Source organism: Schistocerca gregaria, chromosome 4 (genome assembly GCF_023897955.1).
Source record: "Schistocerca gregaria isolate iqSchGreg1 chromosome 4, iqSchGreg1.2, whole genome shotgun sequence".
Taxonomy (NCBI): domain Eukaryota; kingdom Metazoa; phylum Arthropoda; class Insecta; order Orthoptera; family Acrididae; genus Schistocerca; species Schistocerca gregaria.
The window spans coordinates 623,205,275-623,229,381 of record NC_064923.1 but is presented as its reverse complement, the minus strand read 5'-3'; the positions used below and the strand labels follow the sequence as shown (position 1 = coordinate 623,229,381).

At 42.9% G+C, this 24,107-nt stretch overlaps 1 protein-coding gene across 1 annotated transcript; it reads right to left on the bottom strand.

Annotated features, from left to right (window-relative positions):
* LOC126266729 (V-type proton ATPase 16 kDa proteolipid subunit c-like) lies at window positions 1-24,107 on the bottom strand. Its single transcript, XM_049971213.1, has 3 exons — window positions 23,837-24,107; window positions 6,050-6,239; window positions 1-824 (listed from the first exon to the last, which is right to left on the bottom strand). The coding sequence occupies exons 1-3, from the start codon at window positions 23,919-23,921 to the stop codon at window positions 620-622; spliced, it is 480 nt and encodes a 159-aa protein (XP_049827170.1). The 5' UTR covers window positions 23,922-24,107; the 3' UTR covers window positions 1-619.

Genomic DNA, 24,107 nt, shown 5'->3' with positions numbered 1-24,107 from the left:
GAGCAAAAAATAAAATTTTATTACTTTTATTCCAAACTTATGGGTATGAAAAGCACCGTTTACAATATTTCTCATCGACGTAGGTGAGTATTATTTCCCGTTTGTGAGACACGAAAGCATAGACTGTGAATGCTATACAGCAGTTTACGGATGAACATTCAGGGTTTATGATTTCATTTTTAAGTATTTGGATAGTTTATAGACAAACAACAAAATCTTGCATTATTTGGATACACGTGCTCAGCCTGCTTCTTCTTCAACCTTGGAACCACCTCATGCTGGATTACAAGAAAGACAAACAAAGAAAGAACTTGGAAAACTGTGATGTGCTGAGAAGATTCTCCTCCTTTGGAAATGATATTCACGATATTCTGAATCAGCGTATTTCTTCTCTTGTATCCGGCCCTGATTACTCTCTTCTTCCTGTTTCTCAGTGAGGCAAAACTTCCGACACACATATCCTAGCCTTTTCCTGAGTGTCCTGTGTTTTACTGAACTGCAGTTCGAGAGAGCTACAAAAGATACCGCGAGGCCTTTACTTATCATCTGGAAAGGGGAACAGGCCCTGTGAGGACTTCTTGCTCAGTCGACAGGGCGAGCGGCTGCCACGGTGGGTGCGCTAGCTGGCGTACATGAATATAGCGACGATTAGCCCGTAGAGGCCCAGCACCTCGGCGAAGATAAGGATGAGCACCATGCCGATGAAGAGGCGCGGCTGCTGCGCTGTGCCACGCACGCCCGCGTCGCCCACGATGCCCACGGTGAAGCCGGCGGCCAGCCCGCTGAAGCCCACCGTGAGGCCGGCGCCCATGTGCTTGAAGCCCCTGCAACACCCGCCACCATCCGGGTCCAACAGTCAGCGATTCGAACCAGACCACGTCACGTACGGCAGCTCCATTCAAAGGATTACCGCCTCCACACCGCTAGAGTATGTGTCACGTGGAACGGCTCGAGCTGACACACACACACACACACACACACACACACAAACACACACACACACACACACACACAGAGAGAGAGAGAGAGAGAGAGAGAGAGAGAAAGAGAGAGAGACAGAGTATACACACTCCGGGAAATTGAAATAAGAACACCGTGAATTCATTGTCCCAGGAAGGGGAAACTTTATTGGCACATTCCTGGGGTCAGATACATCACATGATCACACTGACAGAGCCACAGGCACATAGACACAGGCAACAGAGAATGCACACTGTCGGCACTAGTACAGTGTATATCCACCTTTCTCAGCAATGCAGGCTGCTATTCTCCCATGGAGACGATCGTAGAGGTGCTGGATGTAGTCCTGTGGAACGGATTGCCATGCCATTTCCACCTGGCGCCTCAGTTGGACCAGCGTTCGTGCTGGACGTGCAGACCGCGTGAGACGACGCTTTATCCAGTCCCAAACATGCTCAATGGGGGACAGATCCGGGGATCTTGCTGGCCAGGGTAGTTGACTTACATCAAGAACACGTTGGGTGGCACGGGATACATGCGGACGTGCATTGTCCTCTTGGAACAGCAAGGTCCCTTGCCGGTCTAGGAATGGTAGAACGATGGTTTCGATGACGGTTTGGATGTACCGTGCACTATTCAGTGTCCCCTTGACGATCACCAGAGGTGTACGGCCAGTGTAGGAGATCGCTCCACACACCAGGATGCCGGGTGTTGGCCCTGTGTGCCTAGGTCGTATGCAGTCCTGATTGTGGCGCTCACCTGCACGGCGCCAAACACGCATACGACCATCATTGGCACCAAGGCAGAAGCGACTCTCATCGCTGAAGACGACACGTCTCCATTCGTCCCTCCATTCACGCCTGTCGCGACACCACTGGAGGCGGGCTGCACGATGTTGGGGCATGAGCGGAAGACGGCCTAACGGTGTGCGGGACCGTAGCCCAGCTTCATGGAGACGGTTGCGAATGGTCCTCGCCGATACCCCAGGGGCAACAGTGTCCCTAATTTGCTGGGAAGTGGCAGTGCGGTCCCCTACGGCACTGCGTAGGATCCTACGGTCTCGGCGTGCATCCGTGCGTCGTTGCGGTCCGGTCCCAGGTCGACGGTCACGTGCACCTTCCGCCGACCACTGGCGACAACTTCGATGTACTGTGAAGACCTCACGACCCACGTGTTGAGCTATTCGGCGGTACGTCCACCCGGCCTCTCGCATGCCCACTATACGCCCTCGCTCAAAGTCAGTCAACTACACATACCGTTCACGTCCACGCTGTCGCGGCATGCTACCAGTGTTAAAGACTGCGATGGAGCTCCGTAAGCCACGGCAAACTGGCTGACACTGACGGCGGCGGTGCACAAATGCTGCGCAACTAGTGCCATTCGACGGCCAACACCGCGGTTCCTGGTGTGTCCGCTGTGCCGTGTGTGTGATCATTGCTTGTACGCCCTCTCGCAGTGTCCGGAGCAAGTATGGTGGGTCTGACACACCGGTGTCAATGTGTTCTTTTTTCCTTTTCCAGGGGTGTAGTAATACATATAATATTTACATCTAATATTTATTCCTACCCCCATGAACCATGGACCTTGCCGTTGGTGGGGAGGCTTGCGTGCCTCAGCGATACAGGAGGCCCTACCGTAGGTGCAACCACAACGGAGGGATATCTGTCAGGAGGCGAAACAAACGTGTGGTTGCTCAAGAGGGGCAGCAGCCTTTTCAGTAGTTGCAGGGGTAACTGTCTGGATGATTGACGGATCTGGCCTTGCAACATTAACCAAAACGGCCTTGCTGTGCTGGTACTGCGAACGGATGAAAGCAAGGGGAAACTACAGCCGTACTTTTTCCCGAGGGCATGCATCTTTACTGTATGGTTAAATGATCATGGCGTCCTCTTGGGTAAAATATTCCGCAGGTAAAATTTTCCCCCATTCGGATCTCCGGGCGGGGAATACTCAAGAGGACATCGTTATCAGGAGCAAGAAAACTGGCGTTCTACGGATCGGAGCGTGGAATGTAAGATCCCTTAATCAGGCAGGTAGGTTAGAAACTTAAAAAGGGAAATGGATAGGTGGAAGTTAGGTATGGGTGGAATTAGTGACGTTCGGTGGCAGGAGGAACAAGACTTTTGGTCAGGTGAATACAGGGTTATAAATACAAAATCAAATTAGGGTAATGCAAGAGTAGGTTTAATAACGAATAAAAAAATAGGAGTGCGGGTAAGCTACTACCAAGAGCATAGTGAACGCATTATTCTGGCCAATATAGACACGAAGCCCATGCCTACTACAGTAGTACAATTTTATATGCCAACTAGCTCTGCAGAGGATGAAGAAATTGATGAAATGTATGATGAGATAAAAGAAATTAATCGATAGTGAAGGGAGACGTAAATTTAATAATCATGGATGACTGGAATTCGAGAGTAGGAAAAGGGAGAGAAGGGAACCTAGTGGGGGAATATGGATTGGGGTTAAGAAATGAAAGAGTAAGCCGTCTGGCAGGATTTTGTTCAGAGCATAACTTAATCATAGCTAACACTTGGTTCAAGAATCATAAAAGAAGGTTGTATACATGGAAGAATCCTAGAGATACTAGAAGGTATCAGATTATATAATGGTACGATAGAGATTTAGGAACCAGGTTTTCAATTGTAAGACATTTCCAGGGGCAGATGTGGATTCTGACCACAATCTGTTGGTTATGAACTGTAGATTAAAACTGAAGAAACTGCAAAAAGGTGGGCATTTAAGGTGATGGGATATGGGCAAACTGATTAAACCAGATGTTGTACAGAATTTCAGAGAGAGCATAAGGGAATAATTGACAGGAATGGGGTAAAGAAATACAGTAGAAGAAGAATGGGTAACTCTGAAGGATGAAGTAGTGAAGCCTGCAGAGGATCAAGTAGGTATAAAGACGAGGGCTAGTAGAAATCCTTGGGTAACAGAAGAAATATTGAATTTAACTGATGAAAGGAGAAAGTATAAAAGTGCAATAAAATAAAACAGCCAAAAGGAATACATACGTAAAAAACGAGATCGACAGGAAGTGCAAAATTGCTAAGCAGGGATGGCTAGAGGACAGATGTAAGGATGTAGAGGCTTATCTCCTTGTCTCACTAGGGGTAAGACAGATAATGCCTGCAGGAAAATTAAAGAGACCTTTGGAGAAAAGAGAGCCATTTGTATGAATATCAAGTGTTCAGATGGAAACCCAGTTCTAAGCAAAGAAGGGAAAGCAGGAAGTTCGAAAGAGTATATAGAGGGTATATACAAGGGCGATGTACTTGATGATGGTATTATGGAAATGGGAGAGGATGTAGATGACGATGAAATGGGAGATACCATAGTGCGTGAACAGTTTGACAGAGCACTGAAAGACGTGAGTCGAAACAAGTCTCCGGGAGTAGACAACATTCCAGTGGAACTACTGACGGCCTTAGGAGAACCAGTCCTGACAAAACTCTACAATCGGTGAGCAAGATGTATGACACAGGCGAAATACTCTCAGACTTCAAGAACAATATAATAATTCCGATCCCAAAGAAAGCAGGTGTTGACAGATGTGAAAATTACTGAACTATCGGTTTAATAAGTCACAATTGCAAAATACTAACTCGAATTCTTTACAGACGGATGGAAAAACTGGTAGAAGGCGACCTCGCTGAAGATCAGTTTGCATGCCGCAGAAATGTTGGAATACGTGAGGCAATACTGACGTTACGACTTTTCTTAGAAAATAGATTAAGCAAAGGCAAGCCTACATTTCTAGCATTTGTAGACTGAGAGAAAGCTTTTGACAATGTTGGGTGGAACACTCTCTTTGAAATTCAAAAGTTGGCAGGGGTAAAATACAGGGAGCGGAAGGCTATTTACAATTTGTACAGGACCCAGAGCGCAGTTATAAGAGTCGAGGGACATGAAAGGGAAGCAGTTGTTGGGAAGGGAGTGAGACAGGGTTGTAGCTTGTCGCCGATGTTATTCAGTCTGTATACTGAGCAAGCAGTAAAGGAAACAAAACAAAAATTCGGAATAGGTATTAAAGTCCATGAAGAAGAAATGAAAACTTTGAGATTTGACGATGACATTGTAATTCTGTCAGAAACAGCAAAGGACTTGGAAGAGCTGTTAAACGGAATGGATAGTGTCTTGAAAGGAAGATGTAAGATGAACATCAACAAAAGCAAAACAAGGATAACGGAATGTAGTCGAATTAACACGGGTGATGCGGAGGGAATTAGATTAGGAAATGAGACACTTAAAGTAGTAAAGGAGTTTTACTATTTGGGGAGCAAAATAACTGATGATGGTCGAAGTAGAGAGGATATAAAATGTAGACTGGCAATGGCAAGAAAAGCGTTTCTGAAGAAGAGAAATTTGTTAACATCGAGTATAGATTTAAGTGTCAGAAAGTCGTTTCTGAAAGTATTTGTATGGAGTGGAGCCATGTATGGAAGTGAAGCATGGACGATAAATAGTTTGGACAAGAAGAGAATAGAAGCTTTCGAAATGCGGTTCTACAGAAGAATGCTGAAGATTAGATGGGTAGATCACATAACTAATGAGGAGGTATTAAATAGAATTGGGGAGAAGAGGAGTTTGCAGCACTACTTCACAAGAAGAAGGGACCGGTTGGTAGGTCTTGTTCTGAGGCATCAGGGGATCACAAATTTAGCATTGGAGGGCAGTGAGGAGGGTAGAAATCGTAGAGGGAGACCAAGAGATGAATACACTAAGCAGATTCAGAAGGATGTAGGTTGTAGTAAGTACTGGGAGATGAAGAAGTTTGCAAAGGATAGAGTAGCATGGAGAGCTGCATCAAACCAGTCTCAGGACTGAAGACAATAACATTATATTTATTAATATAATAATCAAAGACAGAGACAGAAAGAAAGATAGTGATGAAAGCATTCTGGGTGTCAACTCTGGAGCTTTCTGACACATTTACCTCCAAGCACGTTGATAATTTCACGTTTGCTTAACTTTACGTTGTTCTGAAAAAAGTACCTTCTTGGAACACTCCATTTTCAGTTGTAACTGTTGGTCAATGAGTGCTAATACATGTAATCTATGAGGCTTATTTATGACTTACATGTAGAGGGAGTATTCTTTTGGACCTTTGATCTGTCCGGCAATCAGGATGGCTATGACTAGCCCGTAGATAGCGATGATACCCGCCATGACGACGGGGATGATGGATTTCATGATCAGCTCGGGTCGCATCACTGCCATTGAAGCTATGCCCGTGCCAGACTTTGCGGTGCCATAGGCTGCCCCCAGTGCTGCAACAGAAAGAAGAATGGTTGTTGGACACCTAAGAAAAGTCACTGTGGTCTTAGGCGGAAATCTCAACGCGGCAGTTTCAGTTTTGTCGTGTTTTGACTTGTGCTTGCTTAAGATACCGCTAGAGATCAGGGTTGAACTACCTTCTTCACAGCCTTGCCAACCTAAGCAAGTTATTATATGGTAGCCGTTGCCAAACGCTCAGGGTACCAGTAGTTACTTTGGTTTACGCACTGCTAATTGTTTTCTTCTCTTACTTTTAATGATGCATCATGAGACTGGACAGTGACTCTCATAGGGCTATAGAGAAGCGACGATACGTATGAACCAGCTTTGCTTCTCCTAAAGCACAAAAAATAGTTGTATACCGCCAGCTCTCCGACTTGGAGGCGTGGCTTCATTCCCAGTACCACTCTTCACCCCTTCGCTCGCACTGTACATGTTCCTGCCACTCTTATTTACCTACAGTTAATTCAGATGCCTGATAGATCCAGAGTGCCCCTTCAGAGAAATAGCAAGACTCCGTGCACCACGTACAGCCGACTGACAGCCAATGGTGCTGAGATCCATCTATATTTCGTTTTTTTATATATAAAAAGCGAACCCCCATAACCTGTTTTTGAAATCTAAACTCCCGCTTTGTTGTCGTTATTTAGCCCAAGGCTGCAAGTTCACACCATTTTCATGATTGAGGTGATTTTAAATTTACATATAACATAAACTTTTCATAATGGTTGCTATTATTCAGTAAAAAAAGCTTATGTGTGACGTAGTCAGAGCAGCCACAGTACTACATATTTAACAGAATAACTGCTAAGGCGTGGCCGTGCTAAATAAACACAACAGAACTGTACAAAAGTGCCCACCTTCAGCAGAGTCTGCTTCCTTTATTATGACTACTTGTAACGTCATTTGTACAGCATCAAACAAGCCGTCCGCCAGGATTACTGTTTCACGAATACTTCTACAATTAGCTCTTCCTAGCTAATTCTAAGCACCGCTGATGTTGGTCATCACTTCCTAAAGCTCTAGCAAACGACCCACGGAACTGGTGACGTTTATCTGCATATAGAACCCATGTAACTCCAATGATACATGGCCTATACTTCGCTACCGTTCTGCAAGGTCTCATTACCTACTGGAACAAATTTCAGCATTCTGTATCGTCAGTTTCACGTAATAGAAATATTACAGATATAAAAATGACGTTGGTGCCCTGAGATTGAATAGTTGAAGCACTCCTCTCATTGAGTAAACGTTTCTGAGACGCGAGATAATGAATAGAACACACGATCAGCGCTCAGTCGCGCTACCCTTTTGTCATTACAAGAATAAAAGGTTGAACGAAGCGAAGACGATGGTGATGATGCTGCGGCTGATTTTAACTGTGAGAAAGCATTTCACGCGGTGTTCAACGACGCAACTACCAAATATATACAACCCGCTCACAAGGGTACCACCGGACCTGTTTATAATGTATTTTGATTAATTTTGCATATGGTGTAGAGGACCCACTTCTGAGTATCTCACTAGCAGTTTTTCACGCGACTGGTTTCCTAGAAAATCAATGTTGAGGTGCTACGCGTCTTTCCTGTGCCTGTAATCTAGTCTCGTTTCGATCAAGAGAGCGTAGCCCAATAGCCAAGTTTCACGCCTACAACGCTGATGGTAGGGATTTGCCACTACTGTGATCCTTACTTTTGTAGAAATCGGTTAAAATTTAGACGGAAAAACTCAAAATGCTGAAGACTTACGTAAGAACCGCTTCGAGAGAAGGTTCTGTAACAACACATTCTTTAATTGTTCATCAATTTAGGTCACCTGCTTTAAGACGAATGATCAACTTCGCATCTAAGTCGATCGAAGAAACAACAATCTATTTGAATATAGAAGAATTGTGTTTTCTGAACGCTTCCGAAAAATCAGTATGCATCCAAGGCAGCAGCCTTGATTACATGTGCGTAGCGCTACATGAAGCCCGCATCTCGTGGTCGTGCGGTAGCGTTCTCGGTTCCCGCGCTCGGGTTCCCGAGTTCGATTCCCGGCGGGGTCAGGGATTTTCTCTGCCTCGTGATGGCTGGGTGTTGTGTGTTGTCCTTAGGTTAGTTAGGTTTAAGTTGTTCTAAGTTTCAGGGGACTGATGACCATAGATGTTAAGTCCCATAGTGTTCAGAGCAATTTTGCTACATGAATTTTAGTTTCCGTTGCTTCTACAACAAATACCGCCGGAATTCTGTTGTAGCACAGAATGCGATGCAAACGACAGCGAGTAAGACGATTCTGCAGTCTATTCCGTAACGAACGGATTAAACATATGAAGAGAATTTCCTGTTGTGATGATTTATTAATGAAATTACTGCGGCGAAAATGAATGTTTCTGAATAATTTTAAATGACATACACACTGAGGAGCCGAGGAAAGTGGAAGAGACATGCGTACTCAAATATAAATATATGTAAACAGGCAGAATACGGTGCTACGGTCGCCAACGTCTATATAAAAGGACAAGTGTCTGGCACAGTTGTTTGATCCTTTACTGCTGATACAATGGTAGCTTATCAAGATTTATGTGGCTTTGAATGTGGTGTTATATTTGGCACACGAGCGATGAGACACAGTACCTCCGAGGTAACGATGAAGTGGGGATTTTCCCTTACGACCATTTCACGAGTGTACCGTGAATATCAGGAATCCGGTGAAACATCAAATCTCCGATATCGCTGCGGCCGGAAAAAGATCCTGTGAGAACGGGACCAACGACGACTGAAGAGAATCGTTCAGCGTGTCAGAAGGCAACCATTTCGTAAATTGCTGCAGATTTCAGTGCAGGGCCACCAACAAGTGTCAGCGTAAGAGCCATTCAATGAAAGATCATCGATAAGGGCTTTCGGGGCCGAAGGCCCGCTCGTGTACCATTGATTACTGTACGATACAGCGCTTTACAACTCGCCTGTTGCCATCAACACCGACATTGGACTGTTGATGACTGAAAACATGTTGCGTGGTCGGACGAGTCTCGTTTCAGATTGCATCGAGGGAATGGACCTGTGCGGCTATAGAGACAACCTCATGAATCCATGCAAACTGCATTTCAGTAGAGAACTGTTCAAGCTGGTGGAGGCTCTAGAATTGTTAGGGGGCGTGTGCATTGGGAGTAATATGGGACCAATGATACATCTAGATACTACTCTGACAGGTGACAGGTACGTAAGCATCCTGTCTGATCATTTGCATCGATTCATATGCATTGTGCATTCCGATGGACTTGGACAATTCAAGCAGAACAATGTGACACCTCACCCGTCCAGAATTGCAACAGAGTGGCTGCAGAAACATTTTCTCTATTTAAACACATCCGCTGGCCACCAGACTCCCCAGCAATGAACATTATTAAGCATATCTGGGATGCTTTGCAATGTGCTATTAATAAGAGAGCCCCATCCAGTTGTACACTTATGGGTTTATGGACAGCCCTGCAGGATTCATGGTGTCAGTTCCTCCACCACTACTTCAGACATTAGTCGAGTCCATGCCACGTCGGGTTACGGCTCTTCTGCTTGCTCACGCGGGCCCTCTTCGATATTAAACAGGTGTACCAATTTCTTTGGCTGTTCGGTATAGTATATTCTGCACGACAAAAATGGGAAAAAAGTTTCAAAATAAAATTCGATGCCATTTTGCCTGTGTGCTAGCCGGGAACCTTAGAAACTGCACTACCCTGATTCAGTCGAAATATCTAAAACGTTACGAGTACAGAGGGTACCCATGTGAGCAGCCAGCGGTGCCGCAGTTCGGTGGAGAGCCTGTGACCATTGCACGTTCGCTGGGGCGAGGCAGCACACACAGGGTTGAGATAAGTAACATTATTGACTTGGTACATATGTACCGTGTATTTGTAAAAATATATATATATATGGGGGTCTTTCCGCTATACGTAATGATTTTAGCCTTTGACTATGCCTATTTAGGCAAGCTGTTTTATATTTGTTCTGAAAGCGTGGTTATCGACGCTCAGACCTTGGTAAACACCAGGTAGTTTGTGCAAACGAGGAGGATTTTTCATAATTGTCACGATTTAAGTATTTCACTTCTTGGTTTCCACGTAATATTTTACGTAAATTAAGAACTTCTCACCTCTGACTTCCGACGCCAGATGGTGGTTACTGTGCTATAACAAATTCTGTAATATTTGATGTCATGTTAATTGTATATTTTTCTTTTTTATTTGTTCTGTAATCTGACCTTATTAATTACCTGTTGATTTTTATTCTTGGCTGTTCTTTTAAACTTGTTTTGAAGATAACACGCCAGTGTATGTTGGCAAGATGTGCATTTCCCCCTTCCTTTTTGCTATACGTTTTTAATGTACAATTTTAAATTTGATATATTCAATTAATGATTTGCAGGTGTACATTTGGTATTTTGTGGCAATCTCTTTCCAAATAAAATAATGTTAAGTCTTCACGTGACACTTGTCACATAGAGGGCGTTCCAAGCCCCTGTCACACAGAGGTCTGCTGCGCAGGTGCATGTAAACAGCGGCTTCAGTGATTGTGATCGTTTCATAGCTTCTGTTATTGCTAATAACTAGACACCAGTGGCTACGGGATTTAATTGGTACGCTAAGCGTATGTTCTGACCAACAGTTGGTTTGTTCGTAGGTGTATTTGTGGTCTTTTGTTTCTTATTCAGTGTGAAATGCTTTTCCCCTCTCTTAGGTCCTGGTTTCCTCCTCCCTCCCCCCCCCCCCCCCCCCATCTGCCGCCGTGTCACCTGTATAGTGCTGTTATAAGTGAGTGTTCAGTGTTGTGCGTCCACTGTCAGAGTACCGAACAGTCACCGTACTGTTTCTAGTTGTGTTTTTTACCTCGTGCGAACAGAAACCAGACTGTCACTATGTTTTTTAATCGTGCCTGTTTCTTTCTTGGTATCTTCATGCGCATCATCGCCGCAGTGTTTTTATATTTTAAACTTCACAAGTTTCCGCCATTTTACAGTTTCTTACAATGTCACCGTTTTATTGCCTGTTTTTCTTTTTTGTTTGTATTCTCAATATGTTTTTTTTAACTTATCTGTATGCTGTAGAGCAGCTACCAGCCAGCTCCCCCTCTGGGGAGGGGGGAGGGAGGAATTCAAATACAATAAAGAAAACATAAATGAAATGTTTAACTTCCAGCGCTGAAGATGATCATTATGTGATCTAAAATCGATTTTGCTGTTAATAAATCATCAAAATTACGCCCAATGCTGACCTTCCTTCAAATTTTAAGTGGAAATTGATACCTGTCGAAATAGTTCGTTACAACAGCACCAAACCTAACGTCAATGAACCGTAACGAATCAGACAGAAAGACACGAGTGAAGAGAGAGGTCACATCAAAACTCATTAGAACATCAGAATCGTTCAGATAGATTCCCTATAATTAACGTAAGAAATCCGACAATTTTCTAATGTGGTGCTCACACCTATCTAGTATAGAGCCCAACTGGATAGCGAAGCTTCTTTACTATACAATATGTCGCATGTTGGAGCACCAATGTTACTCGCAATCGGACGAAGAGGAACCCCTTTCTTACGGAAGTTAAGGAGGCCATATAACCTAGGGGAAGCAGCACAATAAGAATTATGACCTTTGACGGCCCTTTCTTCAGGTAGCTGTTATTTTTTTATTCAACACCTTTTTTGGGTCAGCATCGATCCTGCGATATGTTTAATCAGACAATAAACATTGCATCTTTTGAACGTAATTCTTCTTGTCGAAAACCAAGATAGCATTTCCCTTGCCCGCAAGCAAAATAACAATATTTGGATCAACTCTGAGTGAACGTAAAGCAGCCTTCTGAGTTCTGTGACAGTATTCTTGGTGAACGTGCCCAGTCAACACACTACATGGTTCCCTCCTAGCCTCCTCTGCAACAACAGGAGGTAGTTTAAAAACAGTCTGTCCAACAGAATTAATGAAATCAGCCACTGAAAAACGCTTGGGAGTGGTGTAAAATTGAAACCTTTCCCTCGCACAGGTAAAGATGTGTCGTCAAAAGCTTCCTCCGAGAGATTTTTCACAGAAAATCGTGAAATAATATCAGATTCCGAGCCACGGAAACGTTCATACTTCGCCAGGGCAGTTACAGAAAAATTCCAAGTTATACTGCGACCATGAAGCACAGCTCAGACAATCACAAAAAAATCCGAGATTTTAGAAACAATCATTAAATGAAGCTGAAACAATTCCCTGTAAACAAAATCTAACTCTGCACGAGTGCAATGGATCCTTTCACGAGCAAGAGCTAAACAAGCACTTTGCTTGATACGATCAGCGATAAGAGAACTTATATGGTACACACCTTTGGCAAGCTTAGGAACAATATTTTGATCGTGAGACGTCTGGAAAAACGGCAACGCACATTGCAATCTTACTTTACTGCTGCGACACCTAATCAACCTCCGCACCCTACGATACATTTCCTCCACGTAGACGAACACAATGTGGGACCTTAGTTTCTTCGGACGTATACAGTGTACGAAAGACATACGGGAATGCAACAGGCCGTTGTCGACGACGTCATCCGTCTGCATTCTCGTAAGTTATTTGAATGTTATATACGCCGGGAGAAACTAAGACCTGATATTCATATATGGTTCTCACCCATGGTCATCTTGTAGATATCTTTTTAAGGGGTTCGGCATTCTGACTACTGTTTCACAGTGTATTTAGGCGTTCATGAAGTTTCTTGTAAATAATCTACCATAATTCGCATAATAATATATATACGCACATCAAAAAAGTTTTCCATCACCTCGGTTCAGAGAGTTCCGGCACCTGTACGGAAAATTGGAATAGAGAGCAACATAAACACCATTTCTGCTCTCTTCATTGCTCATGAAAACCATGTTGTACAGCGAGACCTTCAGGGGTGGTGGCCGAGATTGCTGTACACACCGTTACCTCTAATACCCAGTAACACGTCCTCTTGCATTGATGCATGCCTATATTCCTCGTGGCACACTGTCCACAAGTTCATCAAGGCGCTGTTGGTTCAGATTGCCAGTCTTCTCAACGCCGATTCGGAGTAGATACCTGAGTGTGGTTCGTAGGTCAAGTCGTCCATAAACAGCCATTTTTAATCTACCCCAGGCATGTTCTATAGAGTTCATGTCTGGAGAACATGCTGGCCACTCTAGTCAAGCGATGTCGTTCTTATGAAGGACGTCATTCACAAGATATGCGCGATAGGAGCGCGAATTGTCGTCCATGAATACGAATGCCTTGCCAATTCGCTGCCGATATGGTTGCATTATCGGTCGGAGGATGGCATTCACGTATTGTACAGCCATTACGACGCTTTCCATAACCATCAGTGGCATACGTCGGCCCCACATAATGCTACCTCAAAACAGCAGGGAACCTCCAACTTGCTGCACTTGAAACGCCCCCTTAGAACAATTTTACATGACTGTGCTTAAACTGACACACAATATTTTTTTTAGCGCAACCCAGTCTGACTTTCAGTAATCCCTACAAAAAAATGGCCCTGACCAACATTAACCTATACCTTTCACTAATCACTTACTTCACCAAAAATCTTCGTTACTCGAGCTACTGCAATACAGCGAGCGCCACTACTGCCAACTACATAAAAGATTCAAACTACGGAAGGCACTAACTACTGATAGGTATAGTTAGCAAATGAAAAATATTTACCTCAATAGTGTTCAAAAGTCATAATGTATATAGCAGTTCATGACATCCAGTCTTACAAATTTCAAAAGTCCGCCATCTCTCTCCCACACCCACCACTGCTGGCGGCTCACCTCCAACTGCGCAACGCTACGCGCTGTTAACATCCAGGTGCTCAGCACTACAATGGCGAGTATTACAACAATGCCAACCAGCCACTGATTGCACACAGCACAGCCAGTGATCTTCATACAGAGCGCTACGTGGCGTTACCAATAAAAAAACCTAAACAGCCTACTTACACACTCACTGCACGATGTGTATAAGGCGTTCAACCTGACCGGGTTGCCTCCAACACGTGACCGGTGAATGTCTGGCTGAAGAGATATACGGCACTCATCAGTAACTAGAACGTTATTCCAATACTGAGCGGTCCATTCGGTACGTTGTTGGGCTCATCACTGCCGCGGTGATTGGTGTCGTGGTTCCAAAGACGATTCTCGCCACGTACGTCGGTAGTGAAGATGCGCATCATGCAGCCTATTGCGCACAGTTTGACTCGTAACACGACGTCCTGTGGATGGACCAAATGGTCATCCACTGCAGTAGTAGCCCTTGTGCGGCCTGAGTGAGGCATGTCATCGACAGTTCCTGTCTCTCTGTATCTCCTCCATGTCCGAACAACATTGCTTTGGTTCACTCCGAGACACCGGGACACTTCCTTTGTTGAAAGACCTCCCTGGCGCACAGTAACAATGCGGATGCAATCGATCCGTGGCGTTGGCCGCCTAGGCATGGCTGAACTGCAGACAACACGAGCCGTGTACCTCCTTCCTGGTGGAATTACTGGAACAGATCGGCTGTCGGACCCCCTCCGTCTAATAGGCGCTGCTCATGCATGGTTTTTCACATCTTTGGGTGGGTTTAGTGAAGTCTCTGAACAGTCGAAGAGATTGTGTCTGTGATACAATATCCACAGTCAACGTCTATCTCAGGAGTTCTGAGAACCGGAGTTTTGCAATTTGTGTACTTACAATCGAACTGGAAGACTGTCGTTTATTAATGCACATTAAGGTTGCCTTTAGCATAAAAACGGGTGTGCAATGGCGCAACGAAAATGGTTGACCATTTACATATTGATATAAAATATCCAATAGGCAGCAAAGTAAAATTTTGAAAACGGCTTTCAAAAATTTTTCCTTGACAACTTCCCTGCCATAGAAGAATTAACATTATTGTAATTCGAATATTAAAAAAAAAACTTATAAACGGTCAGTATGTAACCTTATTCACACATTTGCAACGTTAATGAAAAATTACATGTTCCTCATCATTACGAGGATCGAGGAAAATGATCCATGGAACATGAAACCACCTAACTAACTATCTGCGACGCTGTGTGGATTTTACGCTTCCAGTTTCTGTTTGTTGCCAGCACATCACTCGCGTCGTTCGCCGAAAACTGCTGGCGACATTATTATCTACATCCTGTTAAAGAAATGTCGAATATTTTCAGAAAAATAAAAATAACAGTCCACTAGGTATGGGCTCTAAAATACTTAACTTAAGACCTATGAGCACTTTTTCATGTTCGCTATTGTGAAACACATCTGTTGTATTGGACAAGTGATCATAGGTCTTAAGGGAAGCATTCTAGAGCCCACACTGAGAATACAAATTTTTCTTATTTGGTCCATCCTGTGTCCTCCCGAAATACGGAAAGCAAAGAGGTTACAACTGAAGAGATGTATTTCGCAGTATCTAAAATGAACAAGCTCTTGAGGTGTTCATTTAAAGGCTATGGTTAATCGAGTTCATTATTCTTGTTTTGGTGGGTACTACCACCTCAAAAATATTCGACACCTTTTTTTAACACTCTTGGTAGAAATGTCGACTCTGCGATCGTTGGTCAAGTGTTGCTTGGATGTGACACGTCATCACTCGTACGAGGCGTCTGACTGATAGTCGACTGACTGTCGGCGATATCTGCACGTTTAGCGTGAACTTCGGCGGAAAACTAAAATTCTTGCTTGCACACCAGCAAGCGAACACAAGATACAGAGATACAGGCGCTCTCGTCACTGGCTAGATACTCGGTGAGTATTCCTAAATTCATATCGACATTGGACGGCTCGATTCTTGTGCCCCTCATATCAAGAGGTTTCAGACAGAAGAAAACTGTTGAATCACTTCATGCTCCCGCCATTCCGCATAAAGCCGAGCGATTCCAAATACCTGCGACGACATGAGTTTCACTGGGCACTCCAATTCGAAGCAGTGTGAAGTGTACATGTCATTCTCAACAAAGATCTGAGCGAATGATTATGATGTTTGGTTTGTGGGGTGCTCGACTGCGCTGTTATCAGCTCTTGTACAAAGTCCCAGTTATTACACAATCCAGTTTTTACACAATCCAATCTAGCCACTGTCTCAAATGATGATGATGATGATGAAATTATGAGGACATCATTAACACCCAGTCTCCGAGAATCGAACCCAGAACCTCGCCATCCATGAGCGTTTCGAATAAGTTCCCAGATATGTGAGTGGTTCGAGGACTTCTTGAACTCAGTATGGTGTTCTCGACGGCGAGTGTTCATCAGAGCCAAGGGTATCGTCAGGAGTGCACCAGACAGTGTGATAAGACTGTTATTATTTTCGATATACATAAACGAACTGCCGGACAGTGTGAGATACAATGTGCAATTGTTAGCAGGTGATGCTGTGGTGTGGGTAAAGTGTTGAAGTTCATTGACTGTATGACGATACGAGACGACTTACAACTAACGCTACCCAAGTGCCACTGGCCGATTCCGATAAATTTCGAGCATATTGTAGTCTAAGTCAAAATATGAGACACGTCTTTTTTATATGTGCCCATAAGGCCGTTGAAGTGGTGAACAACCCGCCTCCCTCAATCCGCCAAAGAAAACGCAGTTTTATTTTTCCGAGCACATATCGTGAAAAGAGGTACAACAAAAATGTGGAAACATAATTTCCATGGTTGCTGCTGCCCTTTAAAACTGTGCAGTGACATAGTTAAACATTCTGATAAATTTCGAAATCCTCCACTCACCTCACAATTTATGAAACGGTAAAAAGTTTATGTGTAGCAAATTTTATAGTAAATTTAAAACTAATACGTGAGAATGTTACATACTGAAGTCGCATTAGTCAGACATAAGGTGGAAATGTCCCTGTATATTGCTATCAGCTCGATCTTTCCTCCATATGATGCTTAGGGTGATAGTGTTCTTTGCAGTTTCGGCTCCTGAAGAATTTAATAGAAACAATAAGGTCTCACTCTCTGTGGAGTCCGGAAATAACTAACATGGAGATGGCCAGAGGCTATTTCCTTTTTGTTTCTTCGTGGTCTGTTTTATTTGTTTGTTTTTTATAGTTTATTTAGTTGTTTGGTTTTGCATATTTCATTTGACATCTACTTTGTTATTTTACGCTATTTAGGTTATGTTATATTGTCTCTAATAGTCTATACAGTAATGAGGATAAGTTGTATTAGCCATTGCAAAGAAGTGCTTCATTCACGTACACATTGTGCACCACGCACATCTGATTATTGAAATATTATTGCACAATTTACGCTCGTATCACTATTTTTAAGGCAATAATGAACAGGAGGTGCACATTTTTCAGGTTCTTCTGTGAAGCACCCGCTCTTGAACCACGCGTACCTAAACGTGTTCACGAGTCGAGGGGATGAAAACTGATTATGAATCAGGATTGAATTTTCGGGAAATTAATCCTCGGCTACAAATTTACATCATAGCTGTTTAGTACGATTACATAAGAGAACTGTTTTAGAAAATTCTTCCTCAGTGTGAATGCGTAAACAGCAAGTGGATTGATTATGCAGGTCGATCCAGTAGGAATCGTCATAATTTTTATGTCCTTATTACCTTTGTCTATGTTGTTAAACTTCTTTTCTGTTTGTCCTGTGCAGGAATCCGAACACAGAACAGTTCGTTCACCCACAGTAGGTACGTTAACCACCGCGAATCATATGATGGTAATTTACCAGATTGTGAAGCAAATGCAACAATATTATCGGCTTTATACATAGTTTGTTGAACAATGGGTCCAAACTGGCCCCGTGTTTCCTGCAGGACTATGAGCAAAGGGGACGATAAAACACCAGATAGGACTGTCTGTATGGTGTAACTATGGGTTAACGAATTTAACAGTTGAGCGAGATATTGAACTTTTAATGTTCCTTTAAAGGATAGGGCATGACCTTAATGTGTCTCCAAATTAAATCAGGTTGTTCCGAATTGCAAATTTTGTCCTCTCCTAATGATGCAATATTTGATATTCCTTGGGCCATAACTGCATTAGCTTTTACTACTAACTGTTCTGTATTGGTTAATTGTTTCTGAGCAACAAATTTATTAATATTTTTGGAAATAATTCTATGCCTCACTTTAAAATGATGAATCTATTTCGTAGTCGTTGATAACAGATAGCACGACAAACTATCTTCTTCTGTCATCATCAAAGCCCATCGTTTCAGGTCCAAGTCGTGAATCGGAAGTGATTTATTGCATGCCTTCTGGAATTTCCCAGTACATAATTGGAACTCTGTAATAATTTGTCGCTTTGTGTTCCCAACCTTTTAGTTATATTGCGTCCTTAACCTTTCTGAAAATATGTTAGATTGTTTTTAACCTCTTATTCTTCTTGTTTCCACACCAAAATGTAACTACCTTTTTTATATTCCAAGTCTACTGCCATTTTACTCTTCTTACTGTCTTCCACAATATCCTCATAATCCTCCACAAACACCTCTTCAACTGCGACAGCCTCAGTAAATGCACTTTCGTCATCATAGGTCAAAGTACTATAAATGTCTACAAATACGTGGGTGCTGATGGACTCTTTTATCAGATTCGCTAAATGTAATGAGAACGATGTTTCTTTGTCGGAAATGGTAGATTCTATAGCGCAATGCGGATGATGGAAGCATTTGCGTAATAGGTGTAATCCATTCTTCGGATTCATTGTGCTATATTTGAAATAGGTGTGTATACAGTCCTTGTGTTACACTCTGTGCATACTATTCGATTTCAGTCCGACGTTTGGTCTGTAAATTCCGGCCGCCAGCTTATGGGAGCGGTGATGTCCGAATGACAGTATGTGCAACTATACGCACGCATTTGAAGGTCATGCATACATTAATAGATCCCTGTCCTACTGTCTGGCGGTGCAGTACTTACCTCGTCATCGTGTTCCCACCGAGCGATTTGATGTCCATACCCTCCCTACAACATTACGTGTATTAGTGTAAACACGAGGCGGCCATGCGTGCGTGTGCGGAGGTATTGTGTAGACAGAGAGCGCCGTGCTCTCCTCGCCGGTCTCTCCCCTCCCCCTCCCCCCCCCCCCAAAAAAAAAGTGTATACCGTCTGGTAACAGGACGCAATATACATGTGGCCACGATAATTCCATATGCTTCCTACAAGCTCATAGTTATCGCAAACTTCGTAATAATTTACTCTGTAGTTGGTCTTTCCCGTAATACCCCATTCTGGCAACCTACCGCAAATATGTGGAATAAGTGAACAAGGACGTAAAGTGAATGATGACTACTGCTAGAATAACGGATATAGTGCAGTCACTTGATGTTTACACCGTCAGACAGTGGAACAATTATCTGAAACAGTTCTTTGATGTAATCCTGCTATACGGCTGTAACGTGAATTTGCACCTGACGAATTATGTCCTGAAAATTCAGTTCTGTTTCATATTCAGTTTTCAACCCCTCGATCTGCGAACAAGTGAGGTATGAGTGATACAAGAGCGGATACAGCAGAGAAAAACCTAATAAATGTGATCCTCCTGTAAATTATTGCTTAAAAAATTGTGATACATACTGTAAATTGTGTAATAATATTGTAATGATCAGATGTGCATGGTGCACAATGTGTATGTGTATGCAGCACTTCTTCGCAATGGATAATACAACTCCCCCTGACTGTCAAGGATAATGCAACACAGCTTAAATACTGTAAGGTAACGAAGTAGATGTCAAACGTAATATCCAAAATCAAACAACTAAAGAAACGAAGCGAAACAAGAACCAATGAAATAAAGACCACGAAAAAACAAAACGGGAATCGCCTCTCGCCACTCCATGGTGGCCATTCCCGGACTGGTCAGAGAGCGAGACTTTATTTTTTCAGTTACATCCTCCAGAAGCCTGTCTTTCATAGTTGCACTGTGAAATTGCAAACAACATTATCGTCATGCATGACAAACGTCGTACGGCGGACAGGATGCACATACAGCGGTATTAGGGATACTTCCAACTTATATCCGACTACTATGACTTCGAGATGTAACTTTATCACATACGGTTGAATTTGTTGTTAAACATACTATTAGATTTAGCTAAACATAAACATTTTACCGTTTCAAGAATTGTGAAGTTCGAGGAAGATTTTGAAATATATCAAAATGTTTAGCGTTATAAAGTGCAGTAATAACCCTGAAAATTATGTTTCAACACTTTTGTTATATCTCCTAATGTCTCGACGGCACGTGCCCAGAAATATACAACTGCTTATTTTTCGGGACAGTTTCTACTTCTTCAAGGGCCGTATGGACACTTATAAAAAATACATCTCTCATATTTTGACCTAGAAATGTATCGGAATCGGCGATAGGCACTCGGGTAGTGATACTTGTGGAAGTAGGCTGTTTGGGTTTTTATGTCGGTAATGCCACGTAGCGCTCTCTATGAAAGTCACTGACTGTGCTATGTGCAGTCTGTGGATGGTTGGACGTATTGTTGGAATATTCCCTTATGTACTGTTGGGCTGTTGGATGTGAACAGCACCATGGTTCATGGGGGAGGAATGTGGTATTAAGGTAAAAACTAAAAACATTCAGTGAGCCGCCAGCAGTGGTGATTTGGGGAGAGAGATGGGGGAGTTTTGAGAGCGGACGACCTGGACGTGTGTCCATCAGAAAAGGGAAATTTGTAAGACTGGATGTCATGAACAGATATATATGTATATTATGACTTCTGAACAGTATTAAGGTAAATACGTTGTTTCTTCTCTATCAAAACCTTTCATTTGAAAACTATGCCTATCAGTAGTTACTGCCTTCCGTAGTTGGACTCTCTTATTTAGCTGGCAGTAGTGGCGCTCGCTGTACTACAGTAGTTCGTGTAACGAAGATTTTTGTGAGATAAGTTATTCATGAAAGGTATAGGTTATTGTTTGTCAGGGCCATTCTTTTGCAGGGATTATTGAAAGGCAGATTGCGTTGCGCTAAAAATATCGTGTGTTAGTTTAGTGATGATCAGAATAAGTAAAGAGAGAAATGTCTGAGTACGTTCAGTTTTATTCAGCTGTGTTTGTATCAAATAATGTAGAAGTTTACCAGCACAGTAGTTCACAATTTTTCTAAGGGGACGTTACACTTGTTAGACGAAATGTCTAGTTGGTGTAAAGAATGACTGCTAGCTCTAAATGTATGTAAACATAACTTAAGTGAGGCTTAGTAGGAAAATACTAATCGGTAATGTTCCGATGTAGCGTTAGTAAAATCTTGCTAGATACAGTCACATCTTTTAAATATGTGGGCGTAACGCTGCAAAGCAATATCGAAATGAATGATCATGTGAGGATTGTGGTAGGGTGTGTTTGTGCATTCCTAAGCGACCAAACTGGTGACGTCATTGGTCGTTAGACTTGCACACTACTTGAACTAACTTATGCTAACAACATACGTCCATGCCCGAGGAGAACGCGAACCTCCGAGGGCAAGGGTAGCGCAAACCAGGAATAAACGCCTCTAGCCGAGCGGCCACTCCAAGCGGCGATTCTGGTAGTGAAGGCGAATTATCGAATTCAGTTCATTGGGGGAATTTTTAGGAAACCGTGGTTCATCAGTGAAGGGGACTGAATATAGAACGCTAGTCCGAACTATCCTTGAGTACTGCTCAAGTGTTTGGTATCCTTACCAGGTGAGGTTATAGGAAAAGATCGAAGCAATTCAAAGGCGGATTGCTAAATTTGTTATGGGTTAATTTGAATAACACACAATTGGCACATAGATGGTTCGAGAACTCAATTTGCAATCTTCGCAGGGAAGGCGACGATCTCTTCGACTTATACAATTCAGAGAAATTAGGGAACCGTAATTTGAAGGTCGCCCCCGCCAACATAAGGACCACAGCGATAGGGTACCAGAAATTAAGGTTCATGCGGAGGAATGTAGACAGACGTTTTTCTCTCTCCCTGTTTGCTTGTGGAAGAGGAAGGGGAATGACTAATATTGGCACAGAGTACCCTCCGCCACGCTCCGTACTTAGGCTTGAGGAATATGTATGTAGATGCAAATGTAGCTATTACAGACCTTCCCTGTATGCTGTAAGTATTTGATTATCTATTCTGCAAACGACTAGACTAGTCTGTAAGAAACTTCCTGGCGCATTAAAATTCTGTCCTGATCCGGAACCCGATTTAATCCAGGACTCGACTTTGCGACCAGACCCTTCCCTTCTCCGGGTAAGTGTTGTAACGACTGGGCTGTCCCAGAGCAACTACAATCCGGCATCGATGCTTTATGTCTGTCAATATGTTATCTTCTGAGTTAAAGAGATCGATAATTAAATGACATCTTAATACGAAACGGTTGTTATTACTTTATCCAATGTTTTCGCGATAAATCTGTGTAGCAAATCGGAATTACATGAACATTTTTTTAACGTCACGAGAGCTCATAGTCTTTAGTAATCAACGACCATCCTTAAATTCTGGAATTTATTTCCTAACGTTCGCAAACGAAGACCAAAAGTCCTGTGAAACCGAATTTAATTCATCTTATGTATTAGTTACTCTTGAACATTTTAAAACTTCGTGATTTTTTTTCCTCCATTATTTACGAAAATTTTAACACTTCAGTTCCCGAAACACGCAGATAAACATACGGCTCCAAACTTCAATGTGTGCAATTTAACGTTTCCAAAGATTCTACGATTTTTATTAAGGCTACATTCGCTTCTTGTGTGCGTTAGGTCATGAATCTTTAGAGCATCACCCGAACACATCACTCAAATATAATGTTTCCGCTTCAATTTCGTGACTTATTTCTGCCCAAATTTCTAAGAGTAAAGATCTTTTATCTTCGGACCTGCAACATAAGCCACTAAATATGTAATAGCAACTATCTGAGTGAACGCTCCTTTATTCAGTTGTACCGATACATCTGCAGTGATCAAGAGAACATATTTTTTATACTCTTGCCAATCAGTTAATGGTCATGGGTGGCAAAAAGTGGGTGTGTGAGTAACCCAGTGCCGGTGGCCGTAATGGAATCACTTTTGGCAGATTCGTTTTCGAAAGCTGAGCAAAGCGTCAACCTGGGCTCTGCCAACTAAAGCTTTCCTAATCTCGTAAACGAAGACGGCACGTTGAGTTTCACACGATAGGCATTAGTAAAATTCCTGATCATTTCCTAAGAAGACTTTCTGAGTCTCCAAAGCAATCATCATGTGCGACCGTAATGTATGTTACACAGTTTTACATTGGACTGATGTCAGCGTAATATATATGTGACCCTACAAATATTTCATGTGGTGTCTCGTAAGAGGTGGTACGACTTCCAACGCAATTTATTCCTGTAGATATCAATTACGTGTTCTTATATACATATTTTACTACTTGTCGCATGAATATGTACAGATGCTCTCGTTATCCAGAATTAGCAATTAGTAGCAGAAGAGGTAAGAGCACTTCATTGTGCTGTCACCAGGTGTTCATTGTTTCACGTGGCAAAACGGCCACTTGCATTTTACACGACTATCTCTTGTATTTCATAGAAACACTAACAATGATGTCTACGCATACTGCCACCAACTGTTATTTAGCTGAGACAAACAAGAGACTCACCGGAAAATATCATAGCAGACGATGCCCCTATGACACCAAAGAACGGTCCGTAGATGGGGTTCTCCTCTGGCAGCCCCGATGACATTTTTGCAGTTTTTGATCTTCAGAAGGAAGACGCAAAGCGGAGAATACACGCTAGCTACGGCGGCCGACTGTGCAAGTGTGCAGCTCTGCAGACGAGGTCGACACGGGATGTATTCACGTGCCGAATCCTCCAAGCCTCGTGCTTGTTAGTCACTGTAACTCTCTAAGCAGCGAGCGAATGATGGCA